The sequence below is a fragment of the Cupressus sempervirens genome, chromosome 6, assembly GCF_028749045.1.
Source record: "Cupressus sempervirens isolate cs-2001-9-10 chromosome 6, ASM2874904v1, whole genome shotgun sequence".
Lineage (NCBI taxonomy): Eukaryota > Viridiplantae > Streptophyta > Pinopsida > Cupressales > Cupressaceae > Cupressus > Cupressus sempervirens.
In genome coordinates this window covers 480906762-480930848 of record NC_143123.1, presented here as the reverse complement: position 1 = coordinate 480930848, position 24087 = coordinate 480906762, and the positions used below count along the sequence as shown (strand labels likewise).

The 24087-nt window shown below is 33.7% G+C and overlaps 2 protein-coding genes across 2 annotated transcripts; one reads left to right on the top strand and one right to left on the bottom strand.

Annotated features, from left to right (window-relative positions):
* Positions 1-241: 241 nt before the first annotated feature.
* On the top strand, positions 242-8438 carry LOC149553130 (protein NRT1/ PTR FAMILY 4.5-like). Its single transcript, XM_089790290.1, has 5 exons — positions 242-389; positions 551-768; positions 873-1313; positions 7359-7483; positions 7571-8438. Exons 1-5 carry the CDS (start codon positions 242-244, stop codon positions 8436-8438), a joined length of 1800 nt encoding a protein of 599 aa, XP_089646416.1.
* Positions 8439-13631: 5193 nt separating this feature from the next.
* LOC149553129 (protein NRT1/ PTR FAMILY 4.5-like) lies at positions 13632-19548 on the bottom strand. The gene is made up of 7 exons (XM_089790289.1): positions 19396-19548; positions 18414-18468; positions 17485-17571; positions 16955-17172; positions 16427-16858; positions 14605-14729; positions 13632-14508 (listed from the first exon to the last, which is right to left on the bottom strand). Exons 1-7 carry the CDS (start codon positions 19546-19548, stop codon positions 13632-13634), a joined length of 1947 nt encoding a protein of 648 aa, XP_089646415.1.
* Between the last annotated feature and the right edge of the window lie 4539 nt (positions 19549-24087).

Here is a 24087-nt window from a genome sequence, read left to right as displayed (position 1 = left end):
ATCTTCATAATAACTGGGAAGAAAGATGAACTCGGAGAACTCATTTATATAAGCAGACTAAGGTTCAGAAAGTATTACGAACGTAAGCTTTATTGCGCAAGCCTAGTTTGTGCCCTTGGAGCGGCCAATTGCTCTTCAGTTCTGAAGGCGAAACAAAATGGTAAACTGCTTTTCCATGGCTTTGTTTAACTTAATTTCTAAGAGAATGATAAGACATTGTACCATAGACGTTTTTGAGTTAATGAAGAAGATAAATTTGCAGGAACAAGTGAAGGAATCCAAACACAAATCATCAGATGTTAATGAGTTGCAAGGATTTGTGGACTGGAAAGGAAGGCCTGCGCGTAAAGATCGCCATGGTGGAAATCGCTCCACCATCTTCATTTATGGTATGGTATGCCATTTCTTAAACATTAGGGGAAAAATAAGTTATAAAAAAGTATGTATGTCCATTTTAATATAAGAAAAAATCCTTCTTATTGTATGATGTTTTACAAGACAATATTTGTCATGGATCTATTCTAAAGAGAGCCCGTGTGGTGCATTGCAGTAATGGCGGGACTGGACAATCTAGCTTACGTGGCAATAATCATAAACCTGGTCACATATTTCTCTGCATTTATGAATATGGAAATTGCCGAAGCAGCCACCACGCTTACCAATTTCGTGGGTGCAACTTTCCTGCTGGCCCTGCTCGGTGGAATTGTTTCCGACTGTTGGTTAACCAGATTCAAAACAACCGTTTTCTCCTGTCTTATACAAATAGCCGTAAGTCTATATCACATCGTTAGAACTCATAATCTCAATATTCATTAATGATTTTTAAAACATTTGAAAAAAAAACTTTTTTTTATTGGTTTTTGGTTGGGCAGGGATATCTTGTATTGTTCATACAAGCCCACCACAGTTCTCTGAGGCCTCCACCCTGCGATCGATCAAATCCGGATTCGAGGTGTGCGAGTTTAAGCGGGGGGAAAAGCGTGATGTTATTTGTTGGGCTTTATCTGGTAGCTATTGGAAATGGAGGCACAAAGTCTGGTTTGCCGCCATTAGGAGCAGACCAGTTTGATGACAGAGATCCCGATGAGAGAGCAAACATATCCTCCTATTTCAACAAGTATTTTTTCAGTGTTACCGTGGGATCAACTCTTGGAGTGACAGTGTTAGTTTGGATTCAAGACAATAGGGGCTGGGATGTTGGCTTTGCTATTACGGCTGGAGCTGTTTTCTTTGGAATGCTTTGTATTTTGTTTGGATGTACCACTTATCGTAACAGAATTCCACACAGCAGTCCTTTAACCAGAATTCTACAGGTATGGTCATAACTTCGCCTACACATTATTCTACCTTTATCTTCCGTATCCGTGCGTTTGATATTGTATGGATTGTAAATCTCTGCGTATATAGAAATTAAGTTTTCATTAGCCTGCTTTAATTAATTGACATGAATCATTCCCCCTGGGGTTATTTTATTTTTCAATGCAAAAATGTTTTTTTAAAAATAGTGTAATAATAACAAGAGTATTGTTGGAGAAGAGAGATTTATGGGATTTGTTTCTATCTATAGATTGCTATTTATGGAGAATGCATACTTTGTGGGATTCGTCTGGATTCGTCTTAATCTATGCCTTCTTCTAATTAAGGCTGATGTATTTCTATATGTAGAGCTGTTGTAATCTCTTGATACACACAAAATGAATATAACATACTCTCTCCCTTCTCCAGTGGATGTGGCTACAGCCGAACCACATACATCTGTGTGTTATTTGATTATCTGTGTGTTATTTGATTTTTTTTTTATGGTATTAGAGCGGGTCTTGGCCTGATTCCGTCACGGGAGACCTAGGATTTCTTCTTGGCCGCTCAATTTTTTCTGTTCCATTATTTCGAGCCATTTGCCTGCAAAAACCCTTTTTCGTGGCCATTTTTTCCCTGTTCCTAAGCTAAATCGAGGGTGTGTGGTTGTTTTTGCTTGTTCCTGAGCCGTCTTCTATGCTCCTAGTGCGTGACCTAGCCTCTAAAACCCACGATCTTGCTCTGTGCTACGCGATTTCGGGTTCTCTGCAAACATCAAAGCCTCTTCTTGTTGTGAGATCACTGGCCTTGCCATGTGATCTATCCTCTTCAAATTTTGCACCTACACTACTGGTTCATGCGGGTTCCTTTATCCTCTGCCTCAGAAATTGGGTGTGTTCTGAATCTGCGATAGAGACTTTCATTGTAAGTGTTTTTTCCTTGCTTTTTTCATGGCTGAGTTCAATTTGAATCCTAGTTGGAGACTTTCATCAATTCCGTTAAATGGTATCAATTATGTAGCATGGTCTAGAGTTGTTACTTTGTCGCTTGGTGGCGAGAAAAAATTTGGTTTCGTTAATGGTGATAAAAAGTGTCCTCAAGCTATTGAATTGGGATATGAGGATTGGATATCCAATGATCAACTTGTTCGATCATGGTTACTCAATTCAATGGAAACTCATATTGCTGAAATTTTCACTTTTTCTAATTCAGCAAAAGAACTGTGGGATTCAATTGCTGAATTATATGGGAACCAAAATAATGCTACCCATATTTTTGAACTCACTCTTGAAATTGTTGCAGCCCAACAAGGTGAGAAAACCTTTAGTGAATACCTTGGAAATCTTAAAAAACTGTGGGACGAATTGAACCTGTATTGTCCACATACCACTGTTGCCCAAACTCTTTTGAAACGAGCTAAGGAGGATAAAATTTTCTCACTACTTTGTAGTCTGAAGCCTGAGTATGAATACATAAGGCGCAATCTTCTGATGGATGCCACATCACCCACTCTTGCTGGTGTTTGTGCTATTATTCAATGAGAGGAAACTCAAAGAAAGACTATGAGCTCATAATCCAAAACTTCAATGGAGAAGATTGAATCTGGTGTCCTCTTGGCTGAAAAGGATGATAAAAGAAAGTCTCATTTTCCAACAAAAACAAGAATGTTTCTCGCTACAAGGGTAAGAAGGAACTCTATCAATGTGATCACTGCAAGAAAATTGGGCATACCAAGGATCGCTGCTGGGAATTACATCCACATCTCAAATCTGAATATAAGGGTCGGAAGGATCATGTTGTTGTAGCCGAGACTTCTTTTTCAATCAATTAGTTGGGTCATCTTCTTCAACAACTCAGTAAGACTATCTCTTCTAGCAACAGTCCATCCACTTCCTCTCACATGTTAGGTAATCTTCATGCTTATCTTACTTCCAATTCCAAAATTTATTCCTGGATTATTGATTCCGAAGCTACAGATCATATGGCCAATAGTCCTTCTTTAATAACCAATTTTATTCTGAAAACTGATAAGCATGATATCTCTGTTGCAAATGGAACTACTATTTCAGCCTTAGGGAGTGGTAAAATTAGTTTCTTTTCTCATAATGCTCCATCTAATGCTCTGGTTGTTCTATCCTTCCTTGTTCAACTTATGTCAACAGGATTTGTTTCTATCTATAGATTGCTATTTATGGAGAATGCATACTTTGTGGGATTCATCTTCTATGTCTACTGAGTTGTTTGAATTAGTTCACTCTGACTTATGGGGACCTACGCCTATTGATTCTTATGATGGATATAAATATTTTGTGTTGTTTATTGATGATTTTTCTCATGCTACCTCGTTATACTTGTTAAAATCAAAAACTAAAGTGACTTGTGTCTTCAAAGTTTTTCATACTATGGTGTTTAATCAGTTTGGTGCTAAAATTAAAACTTTTAGGTCTAATAATGGTACTGAATATGTTAAAGGATATTTTTCATAATATCTTCAAAGCCAAGGCATTATTCATTAAACAAGTTGTGTCAGAACTCCACAACAAAATGGGGTGGCCGAAAGAAAGAATCGACACATCCTAGAAACAACACGGGCCCTTATGTTTCAAACAAAGGTCCCAAAACAATATTGGTCTCATGGTGTATTGACCGCTGCATATTTGATCAACTGTCTTCCCAGGCATGTTATTAAGTTCAAGTCACCATTAGAGATACAAAAAAATAGGACACCTAACATCTCACACTTGAGGGTATTCGGATGTGTCTGTTATGTGCACCAACAAGCAATACACAAAGATAAGTTAGAAGCTCGCTCTACTTGGTGTGTATTCTTTGGGTATTCTTCCACTAAGAAAGGGTACATATGTTATGATCCAGTCATTCGTAAAATTTTTGTTTCACGTAATGTCCATTTTGTGGAATCTAAATCTTTTTTTAAAGCTTGTGTTGAATCTGGGAGTCGGTCCAAGGGGGAGTCTATATCTCACCCGGTTCCGCTTCCTACCATTACCAATGAGGATGTTATTCCTGATCATGATGTAGAAGTTCCTAAAGCAACACCAATCCCCACATCTCCTCAAGCTACTCGACAATCGAGTAGAGCAACTCATCCTCTAGAGCGAATGAAAGATTTCTTCACTTATCATGCTACATCTTATCCTATATAGGAACACCTATCTTATAATAATATTTCTCAGTCTCACCTAGCTTTCTTGAGTACCGTTGATCATACTCAAGAACCTAAAACTTTTAGAGAAGCTAACTCCATTGCAGTTTGGAGGAAGTCTATGCAAGACAAGCTACAAGCTCTAGATGACAATAGCACATGGGAGATTGTTAAGCTACCTCCAAGAAGGAAAACTGTCGGATGTCATTGGGTGTACAAAAAGAAATACAATAGTGATGGTTCCTTAGAATGACATAAGGCCAGACTTGTTGCTAGAGGATTCACACAAACATATGGCATAGATTACCAGGAAACTTTTGTGCCTGTTGCAAAGATGAACACATTCTGGGTCCTCATTTCCCTTGCCATTAATCAAGACTAGAAATTGTTTCAAATGGATGTCAAAAATGGATTCTTGCACGGTGATCTTAAAGAAGAAGTTTACATGAGCATCCCACCTGGGCATCCGCAAGAGGCCACGTTTGGTTTAGTATGTAAGTTAAAAAAAGGCAATCTACGGGCTTAAACAATCTCCATGAGCCTGGTATGCTAAGCTTAGTTCTGTCCTTATGCTGAATGGGCTGAAATGAAGTAATGCATATCCTTCTTTGTTTGTTAAAAGAAGTAACTCCAGTATTGTTGTTGTGCTAATTTATGTTGATGATATAGTCATTACTGGTGATGATCAAAATGCAATTTCTAAGCTAAAAATTATGCTACACAATAGATTTGCCATTAAAGACTTGGGAACTTTGAAGTACTTTCTAGGATTAGAAGTTGCCTACTCAAAAAATGGCATCTTTCTTAATCAACGAAAGTATGTGTGGATTTGTTACAAGAAACTGGTAAATTTGGAATCAAACCATCAGATACGCCAATGGATAGCGGAAGAAAATTGGATGATACTGGTACATTGTTGTCTGATATTGGTCAGTTTCAAAGGTTGGTTGGCAGGTTAATCTATTTAACCATTACTCGACCTAACCTTTCTTATGTAGTTAGTTTGGTCAATCATTTCATGCATGCTCCCAAGGCTCAAAATATGCATGCCGTTACCAAAATTTTACAGTATCTAAAAGGGTCCCCAGGAAGAGGTATATGGATGCATAAGACTGGCCATAAATCTATTACTACCTATACAAATGCTGATTGGGCAGGATCTCCCATTGATCGAAGGTCTACAACTGGCTATTGTACTTTTTTTGGAGGTAACTTGGTCACATGGAAAAGTAAAAAATAGAGTGTTGTTGCTCATTCAAGTGCTGAAGCAGAATATGGAGCAATGGCATCAACTACCAGTGAAATTATATGGCTTCACGCTCTATTGCAAGACCTTGGTTATGGTTCATCTCTACCCACTCCATTATTCTATGATAATCGGGCTACTATGCATATTGCTTCCAATCCAGTGTTTCATGAGCACACTAAACATATTGAAGGCGACTATCATTTTGTTAGAGAGAATGTGCAAGCCAATGTCATCCGCACAACCTTTGTTCCAACAACTCAGCAATTGGCAGATATATTTACAAAAGGTCTTCCTGCTCTCAAGTTTCAAGAAATATTGCGCAAGTTGTTGATTAGTTTCTTTAAGTATTTATTTCACTGTCAAAATATTTATTATACTGTCCTCACGATTTTCCTTCCGGCCTGCAACTGCCAAAATAAAAGTACAAAATCAAATCAGTTCCTTCTATTTTAATAAAAATTAAAACTTTTTTTTTTAAAAATCGGCCAAAGATCTCATTGAAGTGGAACGATACTTGGAATATTTTGTATCAATATTTTACTTTCATTTATATGTTATTATTAAAATTTATTCTTTTAGTCCATTCAATAATTATCTATTTAAATATGTCTAAATCAAACTTTAATGATTTATTGTAAATTATTAGATATTTAAAATAAAAATAATAAGTACATAAATTTTCATAATATTTTATTTATTTATTTATTTTCTCTTTTACGTTTATCCATAATTATTTTCAAATACAAAATATTTCAATTATTTAAAATAAACCAATATTTAGTATAACTTTAAAATAGTCATAATAAATATTAGTGTCTAGAGTTCTAATTGTACTTCGGATCAGCAACCCATTTATTGTTGCTTTTCTTAATCAAAAATTTTAAAATAATAATAATGAAGATATTTATTAAGTTTGATTGAAAATAAATATATTATACATCTTTCTATATTCACAAAAAATAAAATAAAAAGATTAGATTTGTATTACTTTTATATTTTTAAAGAATATAATATCTTTATTTTATTTAATTTTAAGAAATTTAATTTCTTTCTTTCATCATAAAATTGCTTCTACCTATTATATATGCTTAAAATGATTTTCTTCTTTCTAATATGTATGCTACTATTAATTTAGTTCAATATGATAATTATAGTTATAAACTAAATCAGACGATACATTATATAAATTAAAAGAAAATAAGTATTGTATTAAAATATGTTAACAATTATATTTATATTATAAAAAATAAGTCTATAGTTGTAAAATAATTTTCTTGCTACTAAATTGACACAAGTAGACAAGACTTTATTATATCTATCAAACTTTTATCTTAGAAATCGACACAGCTCAAGAGAGACTTCATTTATCTCTTCCAAAATCTTTGTCTTCAACTCACAACCATAAAATCAAACAACACACAATCTGACCAAACAAAACAATTTTTTTTAATATTAAGAATTAGTTCAATCTAAAAATTGATGGAAGATTTGAAGACTTCTTATAAGCATTAGCATATCAAAGCAATGTTTATAAATTAAGTTTACATAAAAACAAATCTATCTTTCAATCTTGTTAAATTATTTCCTTCTACTTCTCACAATAGACAGGAACAGAACTCTTGTTTAATAATTCAATAACATTGAAATCAGGTATTCATGGTTGCAATTAAAAATCGAAAGCTTAAAACTCCAGAGAATCCGCATGATCTACACGAGCTGTACGATGAGGAAGCGTACGTGCATACCGAGAGGCTTTTTCATACAGACGAATTCAAGTACGTATATTTATATTACGTTACTGATAAAAAAACACTGTCAAAATCATGGATAATTAACTGTTTTGTCTTGCACGGAGAGAACAGATTTCTTGACAAAGCGGCTGTAGAAGCAGACGATTATAGCAAGGGGAAAAGTTCGTGGAGTTTGTGCAGCGTGACCCAAGTAGAAGAAACCAAAATAATAGTGAGAATGATGCCCATATTTGCAAGCACGGTTTTGCTGAGCACATGCTTAGCACAACTACAGACGTTTTCTGTTTCACAGGGGATAACCATGGATAGAAGCATGGGAAAGCATTTTCAAATCCCAGCTGCATCTCTGCCTGTAATTCCTCTTGTATTTCTAAACGTCATCACTCCAATCTACGACAAATTCTTCGTTCCACTTGCGAGGAAATTCACAGGACATGAATCTGGTATTACTCACTTGCAAAGAATAGGAGTTGGACTTGTATTATCTGCAGTATCGATGGCCATTGCTGCTCTTGTGGAGGTGAAGAGGAAGCATGTGGCGACAGAGAATGGAATGGTGGACAATATACCAATTGTTATGCCGCCTATTCCAATGAGTGTATTCTGGCTGGGGTTTCCATACTTTGTTTTTGGAATTGCTGATCTGTTCACGTTTGTGGGTATGCTGGAATTCTTCTACAGTGAAGCTCCTGCAACGATGAGATCGTTTGCCACTGCTTTTACGTATGCCTCATTGTCATTGGGGTACTTCCTCAGCAGTGTTTTCGTTGATGTTGTTAATGCTGCAACTCGGAAGATAACAAAGAGCCATGGCTGGCTTGGTGGCAACAACCTCAACCGCAACAATCTTGATTTATTCTACTGGTTTCTTGCTATTCTCAGCATGCTTAATGTTTTCAATTACCTTTTCTGGGCGCGCTGGTACAAGAACAAGCCGGTAGTTCCATATGATCCTTGTACAAAACAATCACACATTTAAACTTAAATGTTGATGGAGGAGGATGTGATGTGAGAGCAATCTTGCATTGATAAAATAAAATAAAATGTTTGATTTTATTGTTACAATAGTTTGGTTTTAAATATTTTGGTGAATAAATTTAGGTCGTAACGCTTTTTCAATGCTTGATCAAATATAGACTAGAGAAGTGTTCATTTCACCATAATTTTAGAAGATCTATTTTTTATATTTGCAAGTGGAAGGACAAAGATTATGCTTTAGTTATAATTAAGTGTGGGATGCGTTCCTTCTAGTTTAATATTAGAATAGAGATGTTTATTTGAGGCTTTTATTGTTATGTGGTGGTAATTCACAAATAGTTATATCATTGGAAGGTTATATTATGGTAGAAACTTGAGAGGAATATGATACTTTCTACGAATCATTCTTGTTTGCATATAATCTGATTTTATATATGTTTTTTTTTTCTAAATTCTAAGTCAAGCTCTTATTTGATTTGCATGCATGGTTTATGTGAATTTTCTATTTGCATTTAAAATGTTCAAATAGTCATTTTGTTATTATCTCATAATTCTATTAAGTTATTTGTTCATAATTCCTTATGTCTATCCATTAGTAGATTAGAAAACTCTCATAGATACTTATTTTTTATGTTAATGGGTGACTAGTGTGCTATTTATGTTTCCTATCAGTGAGTTGTCTGTCAATTGATAGTGTTTCTTTCATTATGGTTGTGTCTCTAGACTAGTCACCTATTTTTCACTACTATTAATATAAAAAAAAACATTTAATGTGTTGGTCTCTATCATTTGGATTGAATTCCAAAATATTCATTTCATTTGTGACAAGAAATAGATCCCCTCTTCTCCTTGGATGATAAGCTTCCAATAAAGAGAGCATTAAGTAGGCATCAATGAAATTTCTAGTGACACTATTGATAGAATGATTATTGAAAAGAACACAAATATATTGTTCACACTTAGCGAGACTATAATCATGTTCAAAAACAATCTCCCCAAAAATTTTCCATATTTAGGTGTACAATCTTCTCGTTATAATCTTATTTTTCATAAAAATATAGCTCATAGTTTTCCTCCTCTCATTACATGCTACAACAAAATAAAATTTGGCTTTAGATTTTGTTCTAGAATTATCACACAAAATTTAAAACATCTCCTTTTGATACTAGTGAAAAAGTGTTTGAATTTCTACAACCTCTTGGTATATCTTTTCTCAAATTTTTGAACACATATTAAATTGGTTTAGACTATTTCGACAAGAATATTATGAATTTATTTCCATTTATCCATGGTGTAATGTATTCATTATATTAGCATACAAAAAAAAATATATTTTCCAGAGAATAAAAGATAGTAAAAATAAACATAATAATGCATTGAATTATGTAGAAAGGAGTGTCCCTTCTATGAAAATTATCTCTTCTTCCCACTTTAAGACAACATCTTGATGATCTTATTCATTTATTATTATTGTTAATAATAATTACTATTATGTGTTAATCTTGAGTATATTTGAACCCAATAACTCCCTGATGAGAGACTCACAGTTTATTGATGCATTGTAGGCTCTTGCCTTAAATGTGAGAACTATTGTTACATATTTATATTCTGTAACACTTTTCTCCTCCATACAAACAATTATGAATTGAGAGTCTCTATTTCTATTTATCAAAATCTTACATTGTATGATAAAAGAAATTCAAAAAATAATGTGGTTGCATCTAAATTATTTGATCCTTCTACAATAAATTTATAGGTCCTTCATTAAGTTCAGGTCCTTACCATAGGTCTTTCATTAACCTCGGAGCCAATACCAATGGTGGTGATAGCACTGTCTCCTCCATTCTCCATCTTTTGCAATGGAGACTACAAAATAATGTTACTCTACTGCATAGAAGAATCTATGTTTTGGTCCTCTGCTAAAGCTTCCAAAGAACTAATCTAGTTGAACTTTTTCGAAGTTTAGGGGATCTCCCCCTCTTCCAAACCAGACTTTTCATCTTTAGTTTTTTGGGGTGATGAAACTAGGTCCACAATATTTCCACAAAAGCATAACCTTCCAACCCTATATTCTCATAGTTAATGGTCTCTCTCCATGATTGCCATTTATATATCAAGACAACCACATTAGGGAGGGCCTTATTGATAGGAACATTGATACGTAATCTAGCAAAAATTAGTCTAGATTTTTTCAATGTTATATTGTCAACTTTGATATAATAGACAAAAGAATCCCCTATCCAACTAAAAATATTTTCATCCCAAAATTCCAATGGAAGACCAAAGAGCCTGATCTAGACGAGAGCCAAATGATTCAAATCTGCTACAGAATGAAATCCTAATTTCCACTTAGCAAGGGACAAGAAGTGTTTACCATAACTCCTGGAGCCTACCATAATAGATCTCCTATCTTCCTTCGTTGCAAATTTAAATAGAAGAAGAGCACCTAGCATCACTGAGACATCAATCGAACCTTTGAGCTTCCACTTTATCACACACCATCTCTACACTAGGTCTATAGCACAGAAAGCGACCTACCAAGCACAAGGACATAATCGTGGATATTTTCTCTACCACAGAACCTAGTAGAAGGATCCCCATGTTCTCCAGGTTTACTTTCTCCCACACCTCTATAGGAGTGAAGATGCCCAAAAACGCCAAATCATCTGACTAAACAGGGATCCCAGCAGACGATCCAATGTTTGAAGGACCAGAGGAGTTTCCATTGGATGCAGAAATTAATCATGCAGATAAAACGAGGAGATTCGAGAAGAGTTGCGGATGCGGGAGTTGTAGGTTCCTTTTGATAATACTTGATGTTATAGACTTTATTCAAAGTTCATTTTTGAACTAGTTAACACTCACAAATGACAAACTAAATTGTTATCATTTTTTTACTCAAGCTTACATTTGTGGATGGTAAACATCTCTATAAAGTCAAGCGATGTGTATATAATTTAAGTGTTCTCTTAAATGTCTAGAACTTATATCCATTATTTTTTAGAATTAATATTTACAAAATGAGGTACCAATGTTGATAAACAACTTTGAAATTTTGCTAGTTAAGCATCCTATTTTTTCAAGGGCCTCTATATTTTTATTTAAGAAACAAAGATCAAATGTTTTTTATATTATTTGTTTGTGAAATGAATTTTCTATTGTTAGATAACAATGTTATGACATCCTATGACAATTCTTCTTCATTAATAATAATAACTTACATTTTTTAAATCTTTTATTGCAACATCTTACAATGTAAGATGAAATGAAACATATTTAAGTTATATAGTAATGGCTAATTAGGAAGGGATTTGGTTCATACCCAAAAAATCAAATTTGAATCTAAACCTTATAGAATTATATTCACTCTATTAGATTAAAGTTTTAAAAATTATCCACATACTTATCTAGATTATTGAATAGATGAAATGAGACATGCTAGTTATATAAATAATAGTCTAACAAAAATTAAAATAAAATTTGAAAAATACAAGATAAATATTTTCTCAATCCTTGCAATCATATATACACTACTACACTATCTAAAACAAATTAGTAAATGAATGTTTACATTTCTAATATCTTAAGACAAGTTGTTAAACTTATTTATTCTGTGCTCTAAGTGAAATAAAATAAATTTGATTATACATATATTTTCTTTATTTATTACAAATTGTTAAGATTATTTATATTGTAATGGTAACCCATAGGAAACAAGTGTCATATAATAGCTTAGTACTTGACATTAGTATTAGTATAAGTTTAGTTTTTTATTTAAGAAATATATTATAGTGTATAGAATAATTTTATAGCAATTATATATATAATAGTATTTATTATAACATTATATAATATAAGTATATACAATATTTTTAATTGAATGAAAAATTTTAATTTGCAAAATATAATATTAAAAATACAATATTAAAAATCTTAAAAAATATACAAATATACAAGTTAAAATGATACAAATCATATTATTAAAAATACAACTCTCATAAACTATCATGTTTTACAATCCATGAAATCCCACCTATATAAGAGTTAAAATAATTCATCCCATCTAATTAAGGAAAAGTATTTTATGGAAATTATTAAGTTAAAAATCTAGTTTGTGAGCATAATATTACCAAAATCAAGGCAAATAGAGAAATAATTTTGGTTAAATAATAGTACAATGTACTTTAAAAAATCAATTGAAATATTTATACAAATACTAATATTAAGAACACCCAAATCATAACTTTAATAATAATGCCATGTTTTGCTATAAAATAATATTTATACAAAGACTAATTTAAAGAACAAGTATATCTCCTATGATATTATTACTTGAATTGGCAAATAGGGAACATATATGATTAAATAACAAGTGTCATATAATGACTTAGTACTTGTTGTTAGTTTTAGTAGAAATTTAATTTTCATTTAATAGATTTATTATTTATTATAGTATACAGAATATTTAAATTAATAAAAATATTATATAGTTATTACATTATATAGCATTTCTTAAAATATTGTATAATATAAGTATATATAATATTTTTAATTGAATAGAAAAATTTAATTTGTAAATTATAATATAAAAATTACAATATTAAAAATCTTTAAAATTATTCAAATATCATATTTTACCATCTAGTTAAAATGATATAAATCACATTATTAAAAATATAGTTCTTAAAAACTATCATTTCGTGAAATCTGTCCTATGTATAAGAGTTAAAATGATTCATCCAATCAAATCATAGAAAAGTATTTTATAAAAATTATTAAGTTAAAAATCTTGCATCTAACTATGCACAATGTACTTAATAATGAATGAAATACAAAATGTGTCACAATAGTACTTTGTCTATGGGCAAGTACTAATAACACATTATTAAATATCTCCCACAAGAAATCCTCCCAGCCAATATGACCTCAATTTGTGCATAAAAAAGAAATACAAAATCATACATACCTATGAAAGACAATTTGAAGTCAACAAGATATTGAAAGACATAAATAGAACATGACTTAGAACTGATAAGCATATCATTCGAAGCCAAAGATGATCATCCTTTAGGGAAAAGAGAGAAATAACAGGAAGATGCTATCGAGAAAGGGAAAAGAGAGAAATAAGAAGATACTTGTGAGATGATGACATAACAAGCCTGCAATGCTCATTGGAGCAATATAAAGAGCACATTTATGTCTCGTCATTGGACTGTTTTAGAGGAAGCTCAGTATGTGAAAGTAGCGGCTTGTGCTTGTACCAACGTGCCCAGAAAATGTAATTGAAAAAGTTGATCATGCTAAGAAAGGCAAGAAACCAGTAAAACAAATCAAGATGGTTGCGGTTGAGATTATGACCACGAAGCCATCCACGGCTCTCTGTCATGTTCCGAGTAGCAGAATTAATAACAGAAACAAAGATACTGCTGAGGTAGAAACCAATGGACAAGGAAGCAAATGTGAAAGAAGTGGCAAATGATCTCATCGTCACAGGGGCTTCACTGTAGAAGAATTCAAGCATACCCACAAATGTGAAGAGGTCTGAGATTCCAAAAACAAAGTACTGAAATCCCAACCAGAAGACCGTCATTGGAATGGGCGGCATCACAATTGGTATGTTGTCGATCATTCCATGGTCTATCGCCACATGTTTCCTCTTCACCTCCACAAGAGCAGCAATGGCCATCGATACTGCAGATAACACAAGCCCAACTCCAATTCTTTGCAGGTGAGTAATGCCAGATTCATGTCCCGTGAATTTCCTAGCCATTGGAACTATGAATCTGTCGTAGACTGGGGTGATGAAGTTAAGAAATACAAGAGGAATTACAGCAAGAGATCCTGATGGGATTTCGAAATGCTTTCCCATGCTTCTGTCCATGGTCACGCCTTGAGCAACAGTAAATGTCTGGAGCTGTGCTAAGCACGTGCTCATCAATACTGTGCTTAGAAATATGGGCATCATTCTCACTATTATTTTCGCTTCTTCTACTTGCGTCACACTGCACAAACTCCACGAACTTTTATTTCCCTTGCCGTCTTCTGTTTCCACAGCTGCTTTGTCGAGAAATCTGTTATTTCCATACAAAGCAACAGTTAATTCATGTTCTTGATATAATAGATTTTTACAGCGATGTTGATTAGTAACTCTGTATTAATATACGTACTTGAATTGGTTTGTATGAGAAAGCCTTTCGGTAATCAAATCTGCTTCCTTGTCAGCCAGCTCGTAAAGATCCTGGGGATTCTCCGGCGTTTCGAGGTTTCGGTTCTTGAATGCAGCTACGAATACCTATGTAATGGAAACTAGTTTTGATCATTGCAAAAATAAATAATTCAAACACTTCGACCCGGACTATGAGATTAGAATAAAATAAAATGAGTATTAAATTTCAATGTGGTTTCTTATGCTTGCTATATAGATCGTCAAAATGAATTTTCGTAATGATTAAAAGATAAAATTACAAGGCTCTCTTAAACTATCTTGCCAAGCGTTGTAAAGATAGAAAAAGGAAAGGTTGCAACAATAAGATAAACGAAAGGAAGGATGATATGTCCTTCAGATTGGATAGTGAAACAAAATTGATCAACGATAACCGTAGACCATCTATAATATTTATTATTTTATTAATTTTTAACCGTTATATATAATATTATCAGTAAAATAATATAGAGATTATTCATTTAAAAGTAGATGTGAGACTAGACCAGTGCTATACAAATAAGAGGCCAGTTTCTGCTAATTCGCAAAGGGAGGCTAATCTCTAGACTTAATGTACTCAAGACAAAATAAAGTCAAACTTTTTTTTTTCTAGATTGACGAACTGATTTTTTTCAAATTTGTTGTTTTCCACTACAAATTATGCAGATCATGAAGATCAAATGCTGAGATATTTGGAAAAATTTATGATGTTTTTGAAAATTGGTCAATTGTATAGTTTGTAGGGAGAATAGCCGCCTTCTATTACTCTTATTAATTTGGTAATTCTATTTGTCACTTTAAATATTATATATAAGTTGTATTACAGCAGGCCTAGAAGTTTTGGAAGGCCTTGAACAGCCAGCAAGAAGTTGTCGTGTCCATTATTTATTTTTTAGACTGCATACAATTCAAATAGCTAGTACTAGGCTCCTAATTCTTCTGTACATGAACAGGGACAAATCCCAGTGTACGAATGGCGTAAATTCATTCAAAACTGTTTGGAACACATTATTGATCAGCAAATTGTTTTTTATATTTAATTGTACTGAGATTTTAGCATTAATATTTCATATCATAATTTATAGTAGAGTAAAAAGAGTGAGGAAAATAATTTCCCATAAAATAATGCAGACACAAGAAATAAAAGATAAAGCCCAAGGAGATCCATATGGTCATCTCATACAAAATTTTAAGGTAGTTTTCACACAAGTGAAATAAAATTAAACAAAAATCAATAACTAAATAACAAGATAATTAATCAAACAAAAGAAAAGGTAAAAAAATATAAATATATAAAATAGAAAAAAATGGTTCATTAGACAAAATGTATCTTTGAGAAAAAATGAAAAAATCAAAATAAAATAGATTTTTCTAAAATTTTCAACATTTGTTCTTTATTAATTGAAAACAGCAAATAATTTACTGGTCAAAGATTCAAGTTATGTGATGTGATATGAAATACCAACAGAGAAAAGATGCACCAAATTGTTAAGGAAAAAAATGGGATAGGGGAAAAATAAATATGATCTGAAATCTTAATATTAAATTCAGAAACAGAATTTTCTCATTATGATTAAAATAATAGATATTTGATTCGATTTAAGTAGAAATTTCTGATTTAATAAGATATATTCTAAACAGCAATCACATCTTGATATTTTAGAAAGATGGTAGCTTAAAATTCAACTATAAGGAAAAAAATTCTTTGCTTGGAAAAATGGTAGATCAATCAAAAAAACTGCGCAATTAATACCCCTTTCCCTGTAAACATAACAATGCACACACACCTGTAGAATTCGAGTAAGGGGACTTGTCTGTGGAGTTCTGATACGGTAAGTATTACATCCGAGCAAAAGGCAAATCATTCCAAAGATAACAGCTCCGGTTGAAATTCCAAAGCCATCATCCCATCCCTTATTGTTCTGAACCCAAACTAACACCGTCACTCCGATTGTTGAGCCCACGGTCACACTGAAAAACAGCATGTTGAAGTAGTGAGATATATTTCCCGTGTCTCCGTCGTCAAACTGGTCTGCTCCCAACGGCGGCAAACCGGCCTTTGTCCCGCCATTTCCAATAGCAATCAGATAAAGCCCAACAAATAACATCCCACTTTTCGCCCCGCTAACTCTCACACAGGGCACTGTCGGATCATATAGGTTGCAGTGTGGCGGCAACAAAGATTTATTGTGGGACTGTATTAACATTACAAGATATCCCTGCCCAACGAAAACAAAGAAGGAAGTTATTCTTTAGATGTATATGGAATCAATGTTATGCTTCGAATTTGAAAAAAAGGATGTAAATGGACTTACGGCTGCTTGTATCAGAGCTGAGAAAACGGCTATTTTGAATCTGTTAAGCCAACAGTCAGAAATCACTCCTCCAACCAGCGCCAGCAAGAATGTTGTACCCACGAAATTAGTCAGCGTGTTCGCTGCTTCCGCAGTTTCCACATTCATCACGCCCATTATGTACATAATAATGTTCATAATTGTCCCCACAAAAGCCAAGTTGTCCAGTGTTGCCATTGCTGCAACACATCATACAAGTCAATATTAAATTTTCGATCTCTCTGGTTAGATTTTATGGATTCAATTCTGTGACAAATTCTGATATTAATATTTTGAATTATGAGATGCAAGAGAATATGAATCACAATAGATCACCACGTATGATTCGAAACAAACAAATCAATTCAAGGAAAAATAGACTCTAAAAATCGCATGGTCTTTATTCTATACTTTTATTTACAAAAGAACTTTATAATAACACAAATTTAATTTCTCCGCTCATTGTATAAATTTTAAATTGATTAAGAAAATAGAATGGGAGTAATATTTACCATACACAAAAGCAGCGGACCGCTTCCCACCATGGATAGACTTGCGAGCAGGCCTTCCCTTCCAGTCCACAAATCCTTCCAACTCATCAAAAAATTCTGTTTTATTTGTGAGTTCCCCCTGCAAAGTGATATTCTGTATCAGTACAACACATGAGCTGCCATAACTATCATTCTATGAGAAATAAAGAAGGAAGTCATACAAAATTTACCATCTCTGTAGAACTACAGAGCCGCAGTTGGCTCCAGCAGGAAACTTGGCTCAATATTGTTGCACGAAGAATGGCTCAGGAGTCTCCTCCTCTAATTATTAATATATAGAAGGTTTCGCGTTTCATTCTTGTCCTCCATAGAAACTGCCTGTGAAAATTTCAATGACTTCAATCCAACGTTTTTATGAAAGTTGTTTAAAAAATATTTTATTAAATAGTTACAAGAATTCTTACAACTTTTTATTAAGAGGCGGTCTCTATCGACGAGAGCGATTGATTATAAAAAATTATTGTTTTTACTTAAACTATAGTTAAAAATTCACATGTGAAGGGCTCGTAGTTTTGTCATTAAGAATCAATCGGACATTTTAAAGGGATAGGCTAATCTCCATCAAAAAAATATCAAAGACAAAATGAAGTCAATTTCTTTTTTCCAGATTCACCAAAACGTGTTTCCTTTCTATATTTTTTGTTATTTTCGACCACAAACTATGTAGATCATGAAGATCGAACACTGAATTTTCAAAAAAATCCATGATATTTTTTATCTGTACAATTTGATGGAGGATAGTGGCATTCTTCATTCTAAGGGATTCTTGAGTTAGTTAGGACTAATTTTTTTTAAGTTGACTTATTTTTCCAAACTTAATTTCTGACGTAGTGTGTGATGTTTAAGGGTGGCCATCATGGAGGGCATTTTCTATTCAATTGTATTTTGCTTATGCTTCAACGCTATATTCTTATATTTTTCTAGACTACGACTTCTAAGTTGTGCCTATATAACTCTATTGACTTTTTCCTTCCACTATAATCTTTTTGATATACATGTAGTTTAATTTAATTGATTAGCATTTTCCATCAAAAACTAGTTGTAATTTGTAAGCTATAGAATATTTATGACTCTATTAAAGATTGAACAAGAAAATCATCAAATTCATAAAGTGCTAAAGATTGTTACGGATGGCTGTGGTAAATTTTAGATTAACTTTTTTGACACTATGACTTTGGGGTGATTTTGGGGTAGTGTCTTTGCTTCCTTTGAATGCTTGCATATTTTGTAAATTCTCATCTTGGTTTGATTTTAATATAAATTTAAATTCAGCTAGGGCTAGGCCATTTTATCAAGCAAAAACCAAAAGTACTAGTTAAGAATAAAAAAATCATTTAAAAACTAATTATAAGATTGTTAAACTTTATGTAGATGGACAGAATTATAACCTTCTATTTGATATTTAAGTGTTCTACCAATTGAATTGTCAGTCCTAACTATTTTAACATAAATTTAGACGTGGTTTACAAGCTTGACCATTAACTTCATTCAACAATTAACAAATTAAAAATATTTGATTTTTTAATTGATTCATAGAATAAATCAATACGCTATATAGACAAATATTCTTGTAAATGCTTGGAATCATCATTTAACTTTAATACACAGTGAATAATAACTCCTCATATAATACTAGTTAGAAGTCTTACAAACCAAACTACTAACCTCCTTTATCCAACCCATTATTGACAGCGTGACTTATCAGCAATCTATATTAACACTCCAATCTAAACATTGAACTTTTTTATAATACTAAACAATATGCGAGAAATATGAAAAACAAAAAATAGAATTTAAAAAATCAAAACTTTTTGTATCTTCCATAAATGTATACAATTAAAAAATATATTTTAACACACGTAACTTTCTTACCGGCGCGTAGATGGCTGTAACGTCCGGACGGAATTGCTGTAGCATTCGATGTTTACAACGATTGAAATTGCTGGTAATGCAATGCATGGAAAACAGCAGGACATAATAGAAAAGAAGTGGTATACAAGAATCTTTCATATAAGATAACCTCATAGCGTTGAAACCCATGACTTTGTTTTATCGTACATGTCTTCTTGTTTGTTTGCTCGGAGAAAACTAAAAATTAAATAAATAAACCTCAGAAATTGAACTCTGCCCTGCGTTATATCCAATGTGATAAGACAAACTAATTGTGAGCTTAGTTGGTCGCGCCTCGTGATTTTGTCATCCACAATAGTATATTATGATACATCATCAAATTACAGTGATGGGATTTGCTAAAAGTCATTAGGTCTAACATTTTAATATTCTCATTCTTTGTCTTTATAACTTAAAATATTATTATTTATGGATTTTCACCATCATAAAATAATTGTTCTTGGTGATTCTTGGAATCACCAAAAAAATGAGGGGATGATTTTCAAATATGTTAGTAGCATTTTAATATTGTCATTTTTTTGTCTTTATAATTATAAATATTTTTATTTATCAATTTTCATAATCATAAAATAATTATTTTTAGTGAATGTTTTAATTAAAAGAGGGGTACAAATTTATTAAGACACAATAAAAAACAAAAATGAGAGCTCAATAAGGAGCTCTATCTTAAGTAACAAGGTCATCTAACTCAAGAGACAAATCTAAGGGAAGTTGCCCCTACCCACAATATTCCATTCCTAAGCATGCTCAGATGCCCATTTGGCCAAACAATCAGCAACTCTATTCCATTCTCGAGAAATGTAATTAAAACTAACAAACTCTAGAGAAGTACAAAAGAGAAAAGTTTGATTAACAACTGAAGTCAATTGCCAAATAACATCCTCAAGCAACTTCGAACTAAGCAGATTCACCACTGCTTGAGAGTCAAATTCACAAATAACTTTGTGCCATCCCCTCAAACAACATTGCTCCATAGCATGTAAAATGGCCAGAGCCTCCATGAGATTATTAATATGACAACCCTTGTGCACTAAAAAAAGAAATTGAACTTCTCCAGAGCTACATCAAGTCACACCCACAATGCCAACAGGACCTAGATTCCCTTAGAAGAACCATCAATTTTGACTTTCAAAACTCCAAGTGGAGGAGGCGACCGATGACCCACACGGTTCACCCATCTCTTCCCTTGACGTCTAGGATGGTTTGGAACTCCATGATACCAATGGCTTGCAGCCCCTAAGAACCCATCTTGAAAATGAAAGTTAAGGCATCTACAAATAGCAAGATCACCAAGATCCATACCTCCATCTAACTCACACTTTGCCTGAATAGTTTCCTGAAGAAAGTGGGAATTCTTCCACCCAAGATGCATGACACCAATCTAGACATTCTAGAAGATTCATCGGTTCCTCTCCAATCAGTTATGCCAAAGAGTACAAAAGAGGGGTTGGCAATCCATGCAGCTTGAAGAGGTGAAGCCTTGGAGGGGGCACTCCCTAAGCAATCCCAAAACTCAGGCAAGGAGGAAGCAAACCGACAAGAGCAACCCCAAGCACTCCACCAAAGATGCCATAACTGGGTAGAAAAGGAACAATGAAAGAAGTGACGAGAGATAGAATCCTTCTCCATTACCAAATAACACATAAAAAGATGGACCTTGGAACCCACATTTACAAAGATTATCCCATGTAAGACACCAGTTATGAGCCACCAGCCACATGAAGAAATTACATTTGGACCAAGAAAACTTATTCCAAACTTGTTTTCACTAAGGGACCCTAGCATCCCCTAACAGTTGTCTAGTAATCTCCCAGTACCCAGCAGAAACAGAATATTTACCAAATAGGGTACCACCCCAAGCCAATACATCTAGCCCAAACAAAGAACAATGTTCACTCCCTAGAAGCCAAAATCCTAGAATGATCCTCGCAATTTGCCTCTGAGCCACAAGGAGGCCAATTTGAAGAACACTTCTATCTATATCCAACAATAAGACCTAGCTGATAAGGAGTTTTATAATGAGCCACTTTATCCCATCTAGCAGCAAGAAAAGAATCACAGAGAGTCTAAAGATGAGGGTAAATGGATAAGATGGGAGGGTTTCCATCCCAAGCATTAGACCAAAACAAAGCCTTAGAGCCTCACTTACATATCTAGAAAAGGTCACTCTTAACCAATTGAGCACCAATCTTGAGAGTATGAATCCACATGATAGAGCCACGACCTTCAAGAGGAAGCATGGAAACAGACCAAGGATCAAAGCCTCTAAAATATTTATGAGTAATTTATGAGCCTAGAGATGATTTTGTCTAGAGCACCATCGTCGATACAGCTTAGTAGCCAAAGATTTTCTACTCAAGATAGCAGATCGTCCAAGCCAAGGCCACCCTCCTTCTTAGGCCTACAAATAGTCTCTCAACTAATCAAACTCCATTTAGAGTTACACAAATTACCACTCCAAAGGAATTGTCATGAAAGAGCATCAAATTCCTTGAGAAAGTAAACAGGAGCAGCCTGAACCATGCTTTTATAAATAGGAAGAGCCTGAATAATAGATTGAAGAAGGGTAACATGAGCAACAATAGAGAGTCATCTATGGGTCCAATTATGTATCTTCTTCAGAAGCTTGTTAATCAAATTCTACCAGAAGAGTCATGGCTTCCTAGAAACAACAATAGGAATGCCAAGATAAATCAAAGGGAGCGAACCAATTTGAAACCTAACCTAATATTAGCGATCCTCCACTGAATAGGATTATGAGTGTTCAAGAAATATATAGAAGATTTGTGTTCATTAACTTTTTGGCCTATTGCTACCAAATAAATATTGAAAGTATGTCTGAAGGTTATAACTTCCTTGACTTGAGCAATTCCTGCAAGAGAAGAGTCATCAATAAATTGAAGATGAGAAAGAGAAGGTAAACCATTCCCCTGATGTTACTCCTAGATAGAGTTCTGGGACACTTGATACTTAATGAATCTCCCCAAACCCTTAGCCATAATAATGAAAAGATAGGGTGAAAGCGGATCACCTTGGCGAAGACCCCTAGAAGCACCAAATAACTAGGAAGGTTGGTCATTAAGAAGAACAAAGAAAGAGGAAGAAGTTACACAACTCATAGTCAACTCACCCACTCTTAGCTAAAGCCAAAGGCAAGAAGAATATTCCTTAGAAAGCTCCATTTGACTCTATCATAGGCCTTATCCATATCCAACTTAATAAACACAGATCGCTCCCTTGAGCTAGCCATAGAGTGGATAGCTTCAGTAGAAATAACCATCCCCATCTAAGATTTTTCTTCCTACAACAAACCTCCTTGTCCTTCTAAGATAATAATAGGAAGCCACTTTTTAAGTCTCTCAATAATCAACTTAGTAATAACTTTGTAAGCCACATTATATAGAGCAATAGGTTAGAAAAAATCCAATTGATTAGCCTCGTCTTTTTTTGGAATAAGAACCAAGAAAGTAGAATTCAGTGCTCAAAGCATTTACTTGCTAGAATAAGATTCCTTAAAAACTTCTAACAAATCCTGATTAATGATGTCCCATTTTTCTTGAAAGAATTCAATAGGAAAGCCATCACGTTTAGTAACTTTCCTTTAGGCATACCAAAGACCACTTCCTAAGAAATAAGGGTAGGAATACAAGAAAAAATAATATGCTCTTCATTATGAGCAAGGGGAGAGTCCTCATAGAAGAGGTTATAAAAGTATTGAGTAGCCTCCTAAAACATAGCTGGCAAGGAAGATAACTAGATACCTTCACAATTAACCAAAGAAGAAATATAGCTATGATTCTAACAAGATTGCATAGTTTTGTGGAAAAAGGAAGTGTTCCTATCACCTTCCTAGAGCCAATCAACCCTGGCTTTTTGCTTCTAGAATATTTCCTCCCGAAGTTCCCATTCTTCTACATGTCTAGAAGTAAGAGATTTAGCCTCACCCAGATCCTCTGAGAAACCAAGATCCCAAATCTATCTAGTACTGACATCCAAACGCTCCTAAGTGAGCCTCCTCATGGAATGAAGGTTCCTAAAATAATCTTTGTTCCATATCTTGAGCTGCCCTTTGACATATCGAAGTTTTCTAGTAAGAGAAAATGTTGTAGTACCAAATGCAGGGACACCATCCCTCCACCAACTAGAAATAAGATCATGAAGAGAGGATTCATGAAGCCACATGAGCTGAAACTTAAAAGGAGGACTCTTAGGAATAATCACCCTAGTAGCAGAAAATTTAATTGGCTAATGATTAGAATCGAGCTCCAATCCATAATTTTAGAATAGAGAGTGAGGGCACCACTAACCCAAAATTAAGAAATTAGATACCTATCAAGACATTCTAAGATAGCATCAACTCTAATCCTTTTATTATTTTAAGCAAAGAGAACATTAGCAGTCTTAATATCATAAAGACACAAGAAATCTATATTCTCATGGAAAAGATCAGATGAAGGCCTTAACTGGGCCAACCCACCCTACTTCTCTTCTAGACTTAAAACTTTATTGAATTCTCCTACAAACACCCAAGGATGATAAGGATGAAAGTTTCTAACATGTTGAATATACATCCAGAGTTTCACCATTCCCACAAAATCGACATGGACCTACACATTAGTAATTAGGATCACCTCACCAGAATCCATAGAAGAA

Excerpts from the sequence above, each read along its gene's own strand:
- LOC149553130 (XM_089790290.1), top strand. The coding sequence starts at position 242 with ATGAAGAAGATAAATTTGCAGGAACAAGTGAAGGAATCCAAACACAAA. Across the intron at positions 1,314-7,358 it reads CTTTAACCAGAATTCTACAG|GTATTCATGGTTGCAATTAA; the intron begins GTATGGTCATAA and ends CATTGAAATCAG. Across the intron at positions 7,484-7,570 it reads TTTCATACAGACGAATTCAA|ATTTCTTGACAAAGCGGCTG; the intron begins GTACGTATATTT and ends CGGAGAGAACAG.
- LOC149553129 (XM_089790289.1), bottom strand. The coding sequence starts at position 19,548 with ATGAGGTTATCTTATATGAAAGATTCTTGTATACCACTTCTTTTCTAT. Across the intron at positions 18,469-19,395 it reads TTACAGCCATCTACGCGCCG|GCACAACTTAGAAGTCGTAG; the intron begins GTAAGAAAGTTA and ends AGAGTTATATAG. Across the intron at positions 16,859-16,954 it reads CAGCTCTGATACAAGCAGCC|GGATATCTTGTAATGTTAAT; the intron begins GTAAGTCCATTT and ends TTCGTTGGGCAG.